The sequence below is a fragment of the Juglans microcarpa x Juglans regia genome, chromosome 4S (genome assembly GCF_004785595.1).
Source record: "Juglans microcarpa x Juglans regia isolate MS1-56 chromosome 4S, Jm3101_v1.0, whole genome shotgun sequence".
Classification (NCBI taxonomy): domain Eukaryota; kingdom Viridiplantae; phylum Streptophyta; class Magnoliopsida; order Fagales; family Juglandaceae; genus Juglans; species Juglans microcarpa x Juglans regia.
The window spans coordinates 10,764,578-10,779,036 of record NC_054601.1 but is presented as its reverse complement, the minus strand read 5'-3'; the positions used below and the strand labels follow the sequence as shown (position 1 = coordinate 10,779,036).

The 14,459-nt window shown below is 37.0% G+C and overlaps 1 protein-coding gene across 2 annotated transcripts; it reads left to right on the top strand.

Annotated features, from left to right (window-relative positions):
• Positions 1-3,467: 3,467 nt before the first annotated feature.
• LOC121263529 (60S ribosomal protein L18-2-like) lies at positions 3,468-5,764 on the top strand. Of its 2 annotated transcripts, XR_005940288.1 has the most exons (6): positions 3,468-3,629; positions 3,720-3,809; positions 3,925-4,053; positions 4,433-4,615; positions 4,788-4,994; positions 5,289-5,430. XR_005940288.1 is itself a non-coding variant. In XM_041166465.1 (5 exons), the coding sequence occupies exons 1-5, from the start codon at positions 3,627-3,629 to the stop codon at positions 5,445-5,447; spliced, it is 564 nt and encodes a 187-aa protein (XP_041022399.1). In that variant the 5' UTR covers positions 3,469-3,626; the 3' UTR covers positions 5,448-5,764. The 2 variants fall into 2 exon arrangements, 1 of the variants encoding a protein (XP_041022399.1); XM_041166465.1 differs by lacking the exon at positions 4,788-4,994 and having other exon boundaries at positions 3,469-3,629; positions 5,289-5,764.
• The last annotated feature ends 8,695 nt before the right edge of the window (positions 5,765-14,459 follow it).

Genomic DNA, 14,459 nt, shown 5'->3' with positions numbered 1-14,459 from the left:
TAATCATGTTAACTTTTTTGTTCTCTAATGTTGATGTTGGTGTTTGCATTATCATTGAGGCTGGTTTTTAACTGTTATATTTCGTTATATTATCTTCACAGTTGCATCTTGGGGTGAATGAAACACAGTCGAATAATGGTGATGGGACACAACCGGAGCTGTGTGGAGCTGTAGTGGAGGATTTTGGTTTTTCATTCCAAGGATATTGAGCATGTACTTCATGCAGATCATTGATATGTCTCCTTTAAAATGTACTTAAAATGTTTGAAGTTGTTCAGTTATATGAGGTGTATGGATGAAGTTACTAGTTGGTTTATTTGGACTGAAGGTTTTGCTAATTGCAATATCTTAATCCTGTAGTTTAAGGCAGTTCAAGTGTTGGTGAAGTTACAAGTACTATTAATCCTCATGTGTCAGCAACAAAGAATAAAGCCAAACATTAATGGATATAGAACTATTAATTTGTGTAAAAATCCTTCTTGGGCTGTTAAAATTATTTATTGGTTTTTCCATGTAGTGTGTGGTTTTCAAAAGAAACTTTTTTGTGTAGTTAGTACTTTACATTTGCTTCTATCGAAAAGTGGCAACTCAAGTGTAATGTCTTCATGGTTGCCACCTTTTAAAATACTAGGTGGAATGCAATTAAGGTCATCTTTTAGGTATGAAGAGTTTTTGGGTTTCTTCTCAAATTGAGATGAGAAATAGGTTGGAGCAACTGATTATAGATCAGTAGAGGAGATCAATACTTGTTTTAATCCTGTTGCAAAGTCATCATTATCTTTTTTGAACCATAGTTTACTTTTACTAAAGGTTGGATTTGTTAGCTCTTTGTTCATTCTTATGGATGTTTGAGCAAAAGTGGCGTTTTCAGATGGCTAATTGCACGGCTTCAGCCCTCATCGCTATAGTTACCTCGGCATTTTTCAAAATAAACAATAATACAAAATATTCAAGACCCTATGTTTCAACATGGACTAAGAGAAGAAGTAAATATCTTAGAAAGTGGCTTTAACATAGATGAGCATTGTCAACACTAACATGAAATTTAACGAAGGTTCCAAAATACACAACAACATTCCAAATAGTCCCTAACATACAATGTAGAAAGTTTTCATTAAGTGGAGTTTCACTTTGATTGTATCAAGTATAATGATATTAATATGGTAATAACCCAATACACATGAAGTAGGGTGTGTTCACGCCAGATGTTTGCTTGTTGTCTTTGAATTACGACTTATTCGTTATAGACTCCCAACTCCCTCTTTACAATCTCTTCCTCTCTCTTTTTAATCTCTTCCTCATTCTTTAATAATTCAGCTTTTATCTTTACAAGTTCTATCTCTTTCTCTTCACTACTATTTGTCCATTTGAAATAGTTGCAATATGGTAATCCCTGATTATACACAAACAAACGACTAGTATATTAGATATCAAAGTTTTGTAAAAATCCATGAAATGTCAGAGTAATGAAATATGTTCTACCTCCATATTGTACTTTGGAGAACCATAGAATGATCGTTCTAGATTTCTTGGCATATTTGATGTTCTAAGTGGAGCTTTATGATCGTCGATGCACGTTGGGTTGTTCCTTGAAGCTCGATTAGTAAGAGAAGATGAAGAAACTGACGATGTCATTCTAAATCTGCAAAGAGTTACAACACCTGAGAAAAAATAAAGTTAAAACCAAAGAAATAAAAATTCTCTAACACCCCATATCCATGACACACGACACTTAGTGTCTTTGTGCTCCCAATAATTGAAACAAAATCCAAACTCAGTTTAACCCATCATGCTCACAAAACCATTCAACTGGACAAGTCAAATAATACCGATCCTTCTAAACTGCTCCAATACAATATGCAACCATAACTTCTAACCAGTAAAATCGCATATGAAAAGGAACATGCCAAATAAGTCAATGAGCACAAACATACATGTGCTGACATAGTCTAACACTTGCAACTATACCTTAGGGGGTTCTAGTATTTGATCTTAACATAACACGCTTGATCACTAAAACCCTAAATCAAAAGAAGTCGATTATATACAAACAATATGATGATTTTCTATTAAACTAGAATTAGCATAAAATGAGGAGAAACAACCCTACATCTCCAATGGCATCAAACACATGAAAAAATCAATTGGAACTCATATTTAAGAAGAAACATATATCAAACTCAAGGATTGCAACTTTCCACTAAAAACTAACTTTTACATCCTGCTAAAACAATTATGGGCATCATAATTGGGGCATCAAAGCTTACTCTCTACCACCATGCAGTACTCTTATTCTTTTCTTTTCAACTCAAGTAGAATTTCATTTTTTCTATACTGTTATGCAGAACATTCCAAAAAGTGCAGCAAACAACATGGAAACAAGCAAAACTAACAAGCAACTGTAATAAAACTCCCAAAAGTAACTATTCAAAATCAGAAGGAAACGCACATAAAAACAACAAAATTGCAGCATCATCTAGTAAACAAAAGGACACGTTGTGGGATTAAGACTAGCTCAAACCAAAGATAAACTACAGCTGGAAACAATAAGAGAAAATATCATTGCCATTTTAGTCCATAGATATAAACTAATCACGTTACCATCCTCATATCCAAACAATCAAATTCTGACAAAAAATGCATCTCAAAACTGCAAATTAAATACCTAACTTTTACATCCCACATACTTAATCAACCTAAGTTTACAAAAAATCAGAGAGAGAGAGAGAGAGAGAGAGAGAGAGGACGACAAATCACAGAGAAGAGGGAGATTGAATATGAGATTTTCAGAAGGGGAAGATAATTAAGTACCTGTGGGTTAGGGAGAGAAGGAGAAGGGATAGATTGATTTGTGCATTTTGGCTAGGATTAGGGTTAAGGTTCAGGTGTGGGATGGAGGAGATGAAGGAGAATGAACGGGGGAATGGAAGGAGAATGTAAAGAAGGATTCACGCGGAGAAAGAGGATCAACAAAGCCTTTGGCTACAATTAGAGTTAGGGTTCAGGAGTGGGATGGAGGAGAGAAGGAGAATGGACGGGGAATGGAGAGAAGGATTCATGCGGAGAAGGAAGATCCACAAAACAAAACTCACCATTTTAGTAGAAGGAAATGCACCGTTTCATCTAAAGTGCACATTTTCCCCTTTGTTTTTCATCTCCCGCTCATCCCCAACGTCTCATTTTCTCATCTCAAAACGTTACGTTTCATTTCTGTGGGTGGCATGTTAGGTAGATTTGTACGCAATTGGTGCGTAAAATCAACTGCTCATAGAGGTTTTCTTATTTATATAATACATCTTTAAGCAAGTTAAACAAAGACCTTAGAACAACATTAACCATCAACTTAATTTAAACAAATTTTTGATCCATTATTTTATTAAAATTTATAAATTAATGTGATATAACAAATTATAAATGTATATTTCCTATATTTTTTCATGTACTTCGTAGTATTCTATCAATTATATGTCTGCCACGTGTCCGGCTTGAGATGAGGATCCATCGATGTGCAATGTGACCTCAGCACTTTGACATGACTCTCCCGGTTCCTAAACCCTAGGCTATCCCCTCTCTAGTAGCACCATCTGCGATTCTTGCAGTCGCGCCGTGCGGCAGCATAAGCAGCCATGGTATATGCTTACCCCTCGAAACCTAACGACGCAGAGGTCATTTCCTCTCCTGTTCGTGAACTCACCTTCACCTTCTCTCTACTTTTGTAGGGTATCGATTTGGTCGCAGGTGGCAAGAGCAAGAAGTCCAAGCGAACTGCCCCCAAATCCGACGATATCTACCTCAAGCTCCTCGTCAAGGTCCTCTCTCTTTCTCGTCGCGTTTGTGTATATAAAGATGCATTTTTACTGATTTGTATGTATGGCTATGGAGGATTTGGCTTGTGGTTGACGTGTATTGCTGATCTGTGAACAGTTGTACCGGTTTCTGGTGCGGAGGACGGGGAGCTGTTTCAATGCGGTGATACTGAAGAGGCTCTTCATGAGCAAGGTCAACAAGCCGCCTATGTCTCTCTCCAAGTTGATTCGTTTCATGAAGGGCAAGGTGCTTCTCTCTCTCTCTCTATATCTTATTCTTGATAAGTATTTCTCTGTATATCTTCTATTTTTCTGTAAAAATGAGAAGAAGTGAAGAATATATACAATTTTTTTTGAGACAGTGATCTAGCGGCATATCATTTGGGAATCCGGAAATTTGAGTAGAAGAACTTAATTCTGTCAATACATTTAGTTAGAAATGAGTAATTAAAAATTTGAACTTTAGATTCGCTTTTCAGTTGCTATGTCTGATTTCAGTATCGAAACTGGGTTAAGATATAAAGTTTAATTTTTATATAATTTGTTTATGCTATTAGTACCTTGGAGTGTAGGTTGAAATTGTTTCTTACATTTATTATTAACACGGTTTCTGGTTTTGTTTATAGGAGAATAAGATTGCTGTGATTGTTGGGACGGTGACTGATGACATTCGCGTGTATGAAGTCCCTGCCCTTAAAGTAACTGCCCTGAGGTTCACAGAGACTGCCAGAGCTAGGATTGAAAAGGCTGGTGGGGAATGCTTGACATTTGACCAGCTGGCTCTTAGAGCTCCTCTTGGGCAGAACACGGTATGTTATTTGGAATTATTGCTAAACTCACTCTGTTTATTGTGCCCTTTCAATTAGGTTTGCATTTTATTCTCTCTAGTTCTTTGATGGTTAGGTATATTTTTCATATTTGTAAATTTCTCATGGGTGCCATTTTTCATGAGCTGAACGGTGTCTCTGAGTATGTTTGCAGAACATTCCTTCAATTGTGTATGCACTCACTAATTTTGGTGGTCCAGATGGACTTCTAGATTTGATGTCAAGTGGTTAGATCCGATGGGTTGATTAGGTAATTTGTCAGAGGTGGGTTGAGGAAGCTAATTTTTTAGGAAGGTTAGGACAGGAGCATGAAAGATGCTTTTTAATGGTAACTAGAAAGATGCATTTCCCGCTTGTAAATGTAAGTTCTTGTTCTTCTCTATGATTGGTTCTGGTTACTAGAATTTGCAGATAAAAATGGGGTGGGTTCTGCAGGGAATTCAAATAAATAAGTTGTTGTCTGTATTTAATTGATATAACTTAATTAATCTCTATTTATTAAAGATAATGTATATAGAAATCAAAACTTATCCAATATTATGCCTTACACTCTACTGATTCTTTCTATTTTATGCAAGGCATTTTTTTATTGACATTATCTTATGGTTAAGTGAGAGGAACTGTATGGGAAATTGATTAATGGAAAATGCTGCAGGTTCTGCTCAGAGGTCCGAAGAATGCTCGGGAAGCTGTGAAGCACTTTGGACCAGCGCCGGGTGTGCCACACAGCCACTCAAAACCTTATATACGGTCAAAAGGAAGGAAATTTGAGCGGGCTAGAGGAAAAAGGAACAGCAAGGGTTTCAGAGTTTGAGCTGCCGAACTCATGCATAAAATACAAAATCACTTACCGATTCTGTGTACATATGTGTCACAATCCTGGTTCTCTTAATTTTTATAATCATCTCTGGCAGGTTTTCTGTTCGATTCCTTTCTTGTGATATGGAAACCCGTCGGATTTTTGAGTAGTTTTAAGCAGAGATTATTATGTATTGCATGCTCTCCATCATCCAAGTCATGAATCAATGCTTTTGTAGCTCTGATGTTACCTAGATATGTTAACTATTTATGATTTTAGATGTTCGGATCAGATGCCCCCATTTATAATGAAGTATGAAATATGTTTTTGCATTTGGTAACATGTCTTTTGGTCCTTCCGATACATGAAAATCATTCATCCTAAAGAGTGTTTACAATGGTGCTGACTGTAGTGCATCACATTGGATGATATGTGGAAGTTAAAACCTTGGAGGCAGCTGAAACAGCCCATTATGGTCTATGTTGATATTCCTCCATAAATCACAGGTTGAGCGAAACCTCAAAGTCTAAATCAGGTTCATACAGGAGATGCTTGCAGCCTGTTGGGTGTTATACCCATTTTTACACCGACAAATGAGAAGCTGCCACGTATGGGTTTCAACAAAATAGCCAATAGACTTGCATGCAGTTGATCACGTTTTTGAATTCTCTATGTGCCCAATCTCTCTCCCTCCTCTCTCTCTCTCTCTCTGTGTGTAAAATAAAAGATAATTGTAATATACACAAAGAGATTAGGCAAAAATAAACTTACAAATTGATGTGGTATCATAAGATCCGTTAGATCTACTTTACAATAAAAATAACTTTATAATCTGACGTACTATATCAAATCACATCAGTTTGTAGATTTATTTTTGTGTAATTCTTTTTATATCTAAAGTATTTTCCAAAATAAAACTCTTCGGCCTGTCTTCTCCTTTCCCACTCCCGTCGGCCTCAAAACCTGATCAGTACATCATCGGCATGAGATTAAATAGAATGAAATTTCTAGTTTCCAATTTAACAGATCTTATCTCTTACAATTTGCAGTAACTAAAAAAACTCATGTCAGAAGAGCTCAGAAGTTGTGGTCCCAGAGATTGAAGGAATTGGATTCTTCCATTTATCTTGTACCAGTGTCATTGCAAACTAAGGTTAATCAATAATCGCTATAGCAGGCTCCATCTTCTTCTTCCTCTTGCTAAAGCTACGGCATGAAATCAAGTTTGGAAGACAACACTGCACAGGCATAATTAGTTTCTCCTTTTCTATTAAAAGGTCTCCATTTGGGGACCTTTCACTACTACATACAAAGTTAGTTCCATAAGGAGTATCATGTGCTGACTTTGGAGAGAGGTCAAGTACACTTTGTTTAACTTTGGAAGGAGTATCAGGTGTTTTGGTCCTCCATATCTAGGTACTGCTGGATGCTCTCTCGGACAAGTTCAACCAGTTTCATTTTGGGATATGGCTCTGAAGTGGAACCAGAAATTCTATCCTCTAAATGTGCTTCGTTGACTTGAGGGTTCCCCGTAGAGAAATTATGATCTTCTAGAGTGTTGCTATGGGAAGGGGTAAAATCTGCAAAAGAATCAATAAATACAACAAATTTGATGGGGCCAATAAATTTAGAAAAATTCTAGACATAATCTCACACTCTGCACACCCATTTAACAATATATCATTTTACATTTTTGTCCTCATTTTACTTAAAAACATGTCGTTTCAGATTCCCCTTCTTCTTCCCCACCCAACTCCAAGTCCCCTGCTTCATGTCAACACCATACCAAACTCCATTTGTTGGGACACCACCTTCATTGCCTCCTCCAATCCCCAATGCTCCTTCAACTTGTTACCCATATATTTGGGGTTGTGAGGTAAATATAATACGATTTAGTTATATTTATTTGTCAAAAAAAATATTTAGTACTAGTAAGATTGTTAACTTCATTAATAATTTATCATATTAACTTATAAGAATCTAACACTTTGTAGTCCCCAATTATCCAACCATTTGGCTCATCTAGCATGGGTACATCAAGAATTGTAGAAGAATTTGTAGAAAATGGACATGGTGAAGCTTCGAAATCAATGAATGAAAATGTGACCAGGGAGTTCCCAACAAATAAAGAGGGTACAAGCTTGTGCTCAAGCAAGCATCATATTGAGGAAGTTGTGGATTGCACTATCCAAAATGGTTTGTCAAACTTTCCCATGTTTTAACACTTGAGTTTTGGTAAGTATTGTATGCTTGATTGTTAACTTCTTTAAATAATAGAAGAAGATTTTGAGTTGGATGCTGAGTGGGATATTGGATCGTAGATGCTAGTGCCACCAATGCTCCTACAACGACGCTTGTTGATGAACCCAAGTATGAAATGATTTTCAAGGATGATGGTGCACTAACTGCATATTACAAGCAATATGCAAAGCAAGAGGGATTTGAGGTGAAGACACAAAGGACTAAACGAGAGTCAGATGGGAAAGTTAAATACATCACACTTGGTTGTTCAAGGGGTGGAAAACATATAAGTACTAGCAGTAATATATCGAAACCACGTCCAACAACAAAGACAGAATGTAAGACGAAAATAAATGTCCGCTTGGTGAATGGTGAGTGGCGTTTGACTATAGTAGAACTTATACAAAATCATGGATTGAGCCTGCGCAAATCTAGATATTTTAAATGCTACCAGAATATAGATTTAGCTATTAAATGGAAGTTCGATTTGAATGACAGAGCTGGGATAAGGATGAATAAGAGCTTCAATTCATTGGTGGTTGAAGCCGGAGGCTTTGAAAATCTTGAGTTCACAGAAAAAGATTGCCGAAACTACATTGCCAAGACAATAGACCTTCGCCTGGATAAAGGAGGTGCTGAGGCATTCATAGCTTATTTTGAGAGGATGCGTGATATAGATGATAGTTTTTATGCCACTATGGAATTTCGATGATGGCTTGAGACTAAGAAATGTATTTTGGGCTGATGCATGGAGTAGAATATTGTACAAATACTTTGGAGATGCCGTAACATTTGATACGACTTATTTGACCAATAGGTACAGGATGCCATTTGCACCATTTGTCGGTATAAATCATCATAGTCAATCCATACTTCTAGGCACAGGGTTGATATCAAGTGAAGATACACAGACATTTGTATGGTTGTTTCCAACGCGGTTGAAGTGTATGAATGATCGAGCACCAGTTGCAATCATAACCGATCAAGATCGTGCAATGAAGAGTGCCATTGCAATTGTCTTTCCACACACTAGACATAGATACTGTTTATGGCACATCATGAAGAAACTCTTAGAAAAGCTTGGCTCACATTCAATGTACAATTGTGGTCTAAAATCCTCTATCCAGGGGTGTCTATATGATTCTCAAACCCGTGAAGACTTTGAAGAAAGTTGGGGAAGGCTACTGGATGCATATAAACTTCATGATAATGCATGGTTGAGTGGGTTATATAGTGAGCGTACATTTTGGATACTAGTTTATTTGAAAGATGTGTTTTGGGTTGGGATGAGCACCACTCAGCGAAGCAAAAGCATTAACACTTTCTTTGATGGGTTTGTGCATTCGGGTACCACATTGATAAGGACTTGCTAGGTACAAGCAGTTTGGCGCACCAAACCACATACCAACATTCACATAGTTTTTTTATTAAAAATAAATAAAAAAATACCTTATGTTTAACATTGGTGGGTGGTTTGGTGTGCAAAATCGCTTGCAAGAAGATTTTTCTTATATTATATAATAATGTCTTTTGGTTTAGTATTTTTCTTACAGTTTTGTCCCTATGTCACAGAGTTGTGTCGTTTTGTGTCTTTTAGTTTAGTGTCTTTTTTTTGTTAATGTTTTTGTCCTTCTGTGTCTTAGTTTTTTTTTTCTTGGCTAATAATAACCTTACATTTCCTTTACTATTGTTTTACTATCCAGTTATTTTTTTCTTGATCTTTTATGTCAATTTCCTTTGTAAAAGTTGACATTCTTTTACTTTTTGAGTACATTTTATAAAAAATTGAATTATTTTTTATTAAATAACATGATTACATTGGTTGATTGAACTTGTTTTCTTCTAGATTATGCAAGAAGGTTATGTTCTGAAATTTTTAATTCATATTTAAATAGCAAAAAGAGAAAAAAATAACTAACTAATAAAATAGTAGTAAAAAATATGTAAGGTTATAATTACCCTTTTTTTTTACCATCTTCACCCTATGGGACTGAAGCTTCTGGCATTTATTTTTCTTTTGGATAAGACTAAGGCTTGTTAAGAAATAGATCTTATCTCAAAATTCTCATCTCATCCTATCCCATCTCCTTCCCAAACATAATTCAATTACAAAATTTTCAAACTAATCATTACAATTTTTCCAAACTTTCAAATAAAAAATAATTTAACTTTTTCAAATCACCAGACAAAAATAATATCATAAAACTAAATTATAACAATTTATAATATTTTTTATTAAACTTTTTTTTCTCATTTTTCAAAACTCAAAAAATATTCAACTCAAACTATCTCGCTAATATTTACAAACTATCTTAACTACTATTCACAAAATTCTCATCTCATTTCACTCCCCATATTAGTCCTAATTGACTGATCTACCGCCCCTCCATGCCTTGCCACCCTTTTTCACCGCCATAGCGATTTCTAAGTGGAGACCGACTTCTTTGCCGAAATCTTCACCTATAAATTCTCATCTTTCATGCCAACAAGCCCTCACTGCTAGTACCTCCCATAAGTGAAAATCGAATTTTCTGCTACATAGTAAAGCATGTGGCCCTTCACAGCAAACAAAGCACTTACCTTATCAGAAATCACCACAGAACAAGCTGACGGTAAGTCATCTTCTCTCTCCTCCATGTTTTTCTCTCTCTATTGTGGGTAACAAATTCCTTTGTGTACTCCATGGCTAAAGGGCTGTAAATGAACCAGTCTGTTCAATAGCCTGCTCGGTACTCGTTTGGTTAAACTCAAATCGAACTCGACTCGTGAAAAAAAAAAACTCGTTTGTGAAAGCAGATACCTGCTCGATTTGTAAATGACACATACTCGACAAAACTTGATTCGACTCGGCTAAGGTTTGTTAAGGCCCGCTTGTTTATGCTTGAGTCGACTCGTTAGCTTGACTTGATTAAAACTCATTCATATATTGATACATATATTAGTATTTGAGAACCATATATGAAATAGAGATATGCTATCATATTAAGTGTATATATTAATAATATATGTAGGCATATAATATATTGTTATTTTGGATAAATATCAACTAGTTAGATATCAATTATTTATAAATTTTTTAAAATTTTATAATTTAATAGAGGTTTTACTTGTTAGTTGTATAAATTCAATATTAGATCTTTTATTTATTTATTTATTTTATTATTGATTAAGTTTTATTCAATAAAGGCTCGGCTCGACTCTACTCGAACTCGTTTGCAGAACAAGCTCGAGTTGAGAGTTTAGCTTATCGAGTCAAGCTCGAACAAAGAATAAAAAAATTCTCAAGTTCTAGCTCGAGCTCGAGTTCAAGTATTTTGAGTCGAGCAGTGCTCAACAAGCCAAAGACCGGCTTGACTCGGCTTGATTACAGCCCTACATGGCTGCCACTGCCAACCACCACAGGGAGCTGGGAGTGCTTAGCTTTACTCACAGAAACTGCCGGTCAACCACTTTCCTTCAGTCCTCCACTATTCTGGTGAGCCCTATTGAAATCTCCCTCAGTATTGAACGGTACTTTCCCAAAAAGTACATGCATGTCTTTAGTTATTACAAAAGATGCCCTTCAACCAATATCCTCTTGTTTGTTTATTAAAACTACAAATTTTCTACGTACAACTGGCATAAGAAACCGCAAGGGAATCGACTTGCCACATCAGCTGATATAACATGAGCTGATAAACAAAAGAAATAACAGGCTCTTCTTGTAGTTAAAAACATCAAGTCCACTATAGTTATCCTCAACTCATTTAAAAAACACAAAGTGACGTAGGAGAAAAAATGAGACAGATCTTCGTCTTCATGTAGGAGTAAAAGCAGAGAGAGTGGTCGTTGGCGTGGGTAGGAGAAAAGAAGCAAAGTGAGGTCTTGTATATAGAACTCTTGAATTAATAGTCTTTTCAACCAAAAATATCGAACAAAAATATCACTGAAATTGAACTAACCATAATTTGAAATAAGACAAATGCGACCTAAATCAACTACATAACAGGTTCTAAAACTGCCAGTTCTAAAACTGCCACTCAGGATGAAGCACCATTGCGTAAAGCTTCAGACTTCTTAGACTTGCTAGTTGCCAACTGGGTCTCGGGCTCTTTCTTCACAATTCCATCCTTTTCGAACAAGATTAACTCGATATGGCAGGTGATGACAGGTTCTTCCTTCATAGGCCAACGCCCTTGTCCATTTGAATGCCTATTCTTTGCTTGGGCAGCATTGACCAACCGAGTCTGACTCCAGCCACTGTCATAACTTGACATGCCATCCCATACCTGCCACGATATTTCGCAATCCCTCCCATCAATAGTTTCTCCCAAAACTCGACTTTTATTTGTTGCAAACAAGATGGGTAATGGATTTTTCCAGAACCAGTTCATGTGTCATATTTTCACAAACATCAAAACTACAATACCTCATCCTTATCCCTCACTCTCTATCTCAGAAATCGCCACTTTTCTTCAGCTGCCATCCCTACCCCTTGCCGCCAATAAACATTGCCCATCTTCAACGGTTCCTTATCCTCTAGTCGTTCACGCCGTCTCCCCTTCCCCCCATTGTGAGTGGTGGGGCACAGCAAAGGACCACGCTAGGATCATGAAGAGATTTGTTGGAAACTGGGAGCAGTGGGATGATACCTCATATTACGTGTATTTTGACTAAGTAAATTATTGTATTTATTAAGATTATGAGCTTTCTTGTTTTAAATTTTAGATGATGTACGTTATATTATTTTAAGATTTTTAATTGTTAATTCAATGTGTTTTCGTGTTATTAATAATTGTTCATTATTTAAATTATCCTTTAATTTAAAGTAGTTGTTTGTGGGTTTTAAAATTTCTGTATTGTTGGATTTAATTATTTTATTTTCATTTTATCACTATGTTTAAATTATTTTATTTAACTTGCTGTTTTGAAATATTTTTCGTTGGATCATTTTTTGTAACTCAAGATGTGAGGATTGGACCTCATTTCTTTCTTTCACTTTTTTCTTTTCCTCTTTTTCTTTCTTCCTCTTTTCTTTTTTCCCCCATTTCTTTTCTCCTCTCTCTCTCTCTCTCTCTCTCTTTTCCCGCGTGCTGCACTCCTCCTCTCTCTCCCCGTGCGTTTTCTTCTTCTCCACCTAGCCACCGTCGCGCGCCGCCGTGACCGACACCGCCCCTCTCCTTCCCTTCCCCACTGGCCGGCGACCACCACCCTTCAATTCAAGCCTCTCTTGCGCTGCCGTTTGTCCCCAATCACGACGCAAAGTCGCAGCACCTCTTGTGTTTGCGTGCCGCCGTTGCGCCACCTCCGGCCACTATTTCTTCACCACCTTATCCTCGACCTCCTAGCAACCTAATGCACTCATCCTCAGCCCCGATCTGCCACCGGGGAAGCACATTCATCAACATTTTTTATTTGGGCATTTTAGCCTTCAACCATCCTCTACACCGCCACCCACGGCCAACCACCACTACCATTAGCTTCACCGATATCTCTAAACTCTTCCTTATCAATCTCGGGACTTGGTCTGTTCCCGTTCAAAAGTGAGTTTTTGAGACCCACGGCCATAGTGTATTTGGCACTGTTTTGTCGCTGTGTGGCTACTTCTTGCAGCTCCTTGATCATTCAAAAATTATAATATAGCGCTGTAAGTATTTTTTCAAAGAAATTTCATGATTTAAATGTATTTTTTCACTAACTTATTTTATCTGTGAAATGATTGGTTATGCTGGATTGAGTCCGAGGAGTAAGGGGGTCGGATGGATTGGAAGATGGAGTTGTTTGTGTGATTGGTTTGTGTTGTGATTTGTTGGTTGTTGATAATGCGTTGTTTCATGTACATTGCATTTGCACGCATGTTTATGTTTGTAACTGAAAATTGAATTTTCGTATGATTGCATACATGTTCATGTGTTTAATTGAAAACTGGATTTTCATGTGAGAAATGACTTTGAGTATGTTTGAAATGATTGGATTGACTGGTTTGAGAAAATGGAAAAGAGACTGTAGTGATGGTGGTATAGTCCTGCTTGCGATTCCCGCCTACGGTGCACGCGGTAGGGATGCTGGTGTAGTCCCGCTTGTGATTCCCACCTACGGTGCACGTGGTAGGGGTGGTGGTAGAGTCCAGCCTGTGATTCCCGCCTACAGTGCTTTGATAAGTATCTCTTGTGTGAAAAGGAACTGTAGGGATGGTGCTAAGCAATGATAGTGGTATAGTCCCGCCGGTGATTCTTGCCTACGGTGCACTCGGTAGGGATGGTGGTAAGCAGGGATAGTGGTATAGTCTCACCTGTGATTCCCGCCTACGGTGCATGTGGTAGGGATGGTGGCAAGCAGTTATGGTGGTAGAGTCCCGCCTGTGATTTCCGCCTATAGTGTCCGATAAATGATTTTTTGTTGTCGGTTTATGATTTAATGGTTACGAACACATTTTCTGAAAAAATAATGGATATTATTCATGGTGTGTTTATGGTCAGATGGAATGTTTGGCGTATGTTGGAAAATAATCATTTTCGAAAAAAAAAATGAGGTTTTGGATCTGTTTGTTGGTTACATTAATGCATTTTTATCTCGAGAGTTGTTTGGATTATACTTACTTGCGGTACATTTTATGGTAAAGTAGATTTTGATGCAAATGAAGTTGAGGGTGAGCCTGAGAATTCGGCTCCGCCTGGGGAGTGATTTGGGATCACTCGTATCTGTATTTGGCTTTGTACTATATTTTTATCTTGGATAACTGTATAACTCTTTTTAAACATTTTACTTATGTAAATTTGTATTAAAAATTCTTGTACGTAGTTGACT

Coding starts and splice junctions, on each gene's coding strand:
- LOC121263529 (XM_041166465.1), top strand. Junction 3,810..3,924: donor ACCTCAAGCTCCTCGTCAAG/GTCCTCTCTCTT, acceptor ATCTGTGAACAG/TTGTACCGGTTTCTGGTGCG. Junction 4,616..5,288: donor CTCCTCTTGGGCAGAACACG/GTATGTTATTTG, acceptor AAAATGCTGCAG/GTTCTGCTCAGAGGTCCGAA.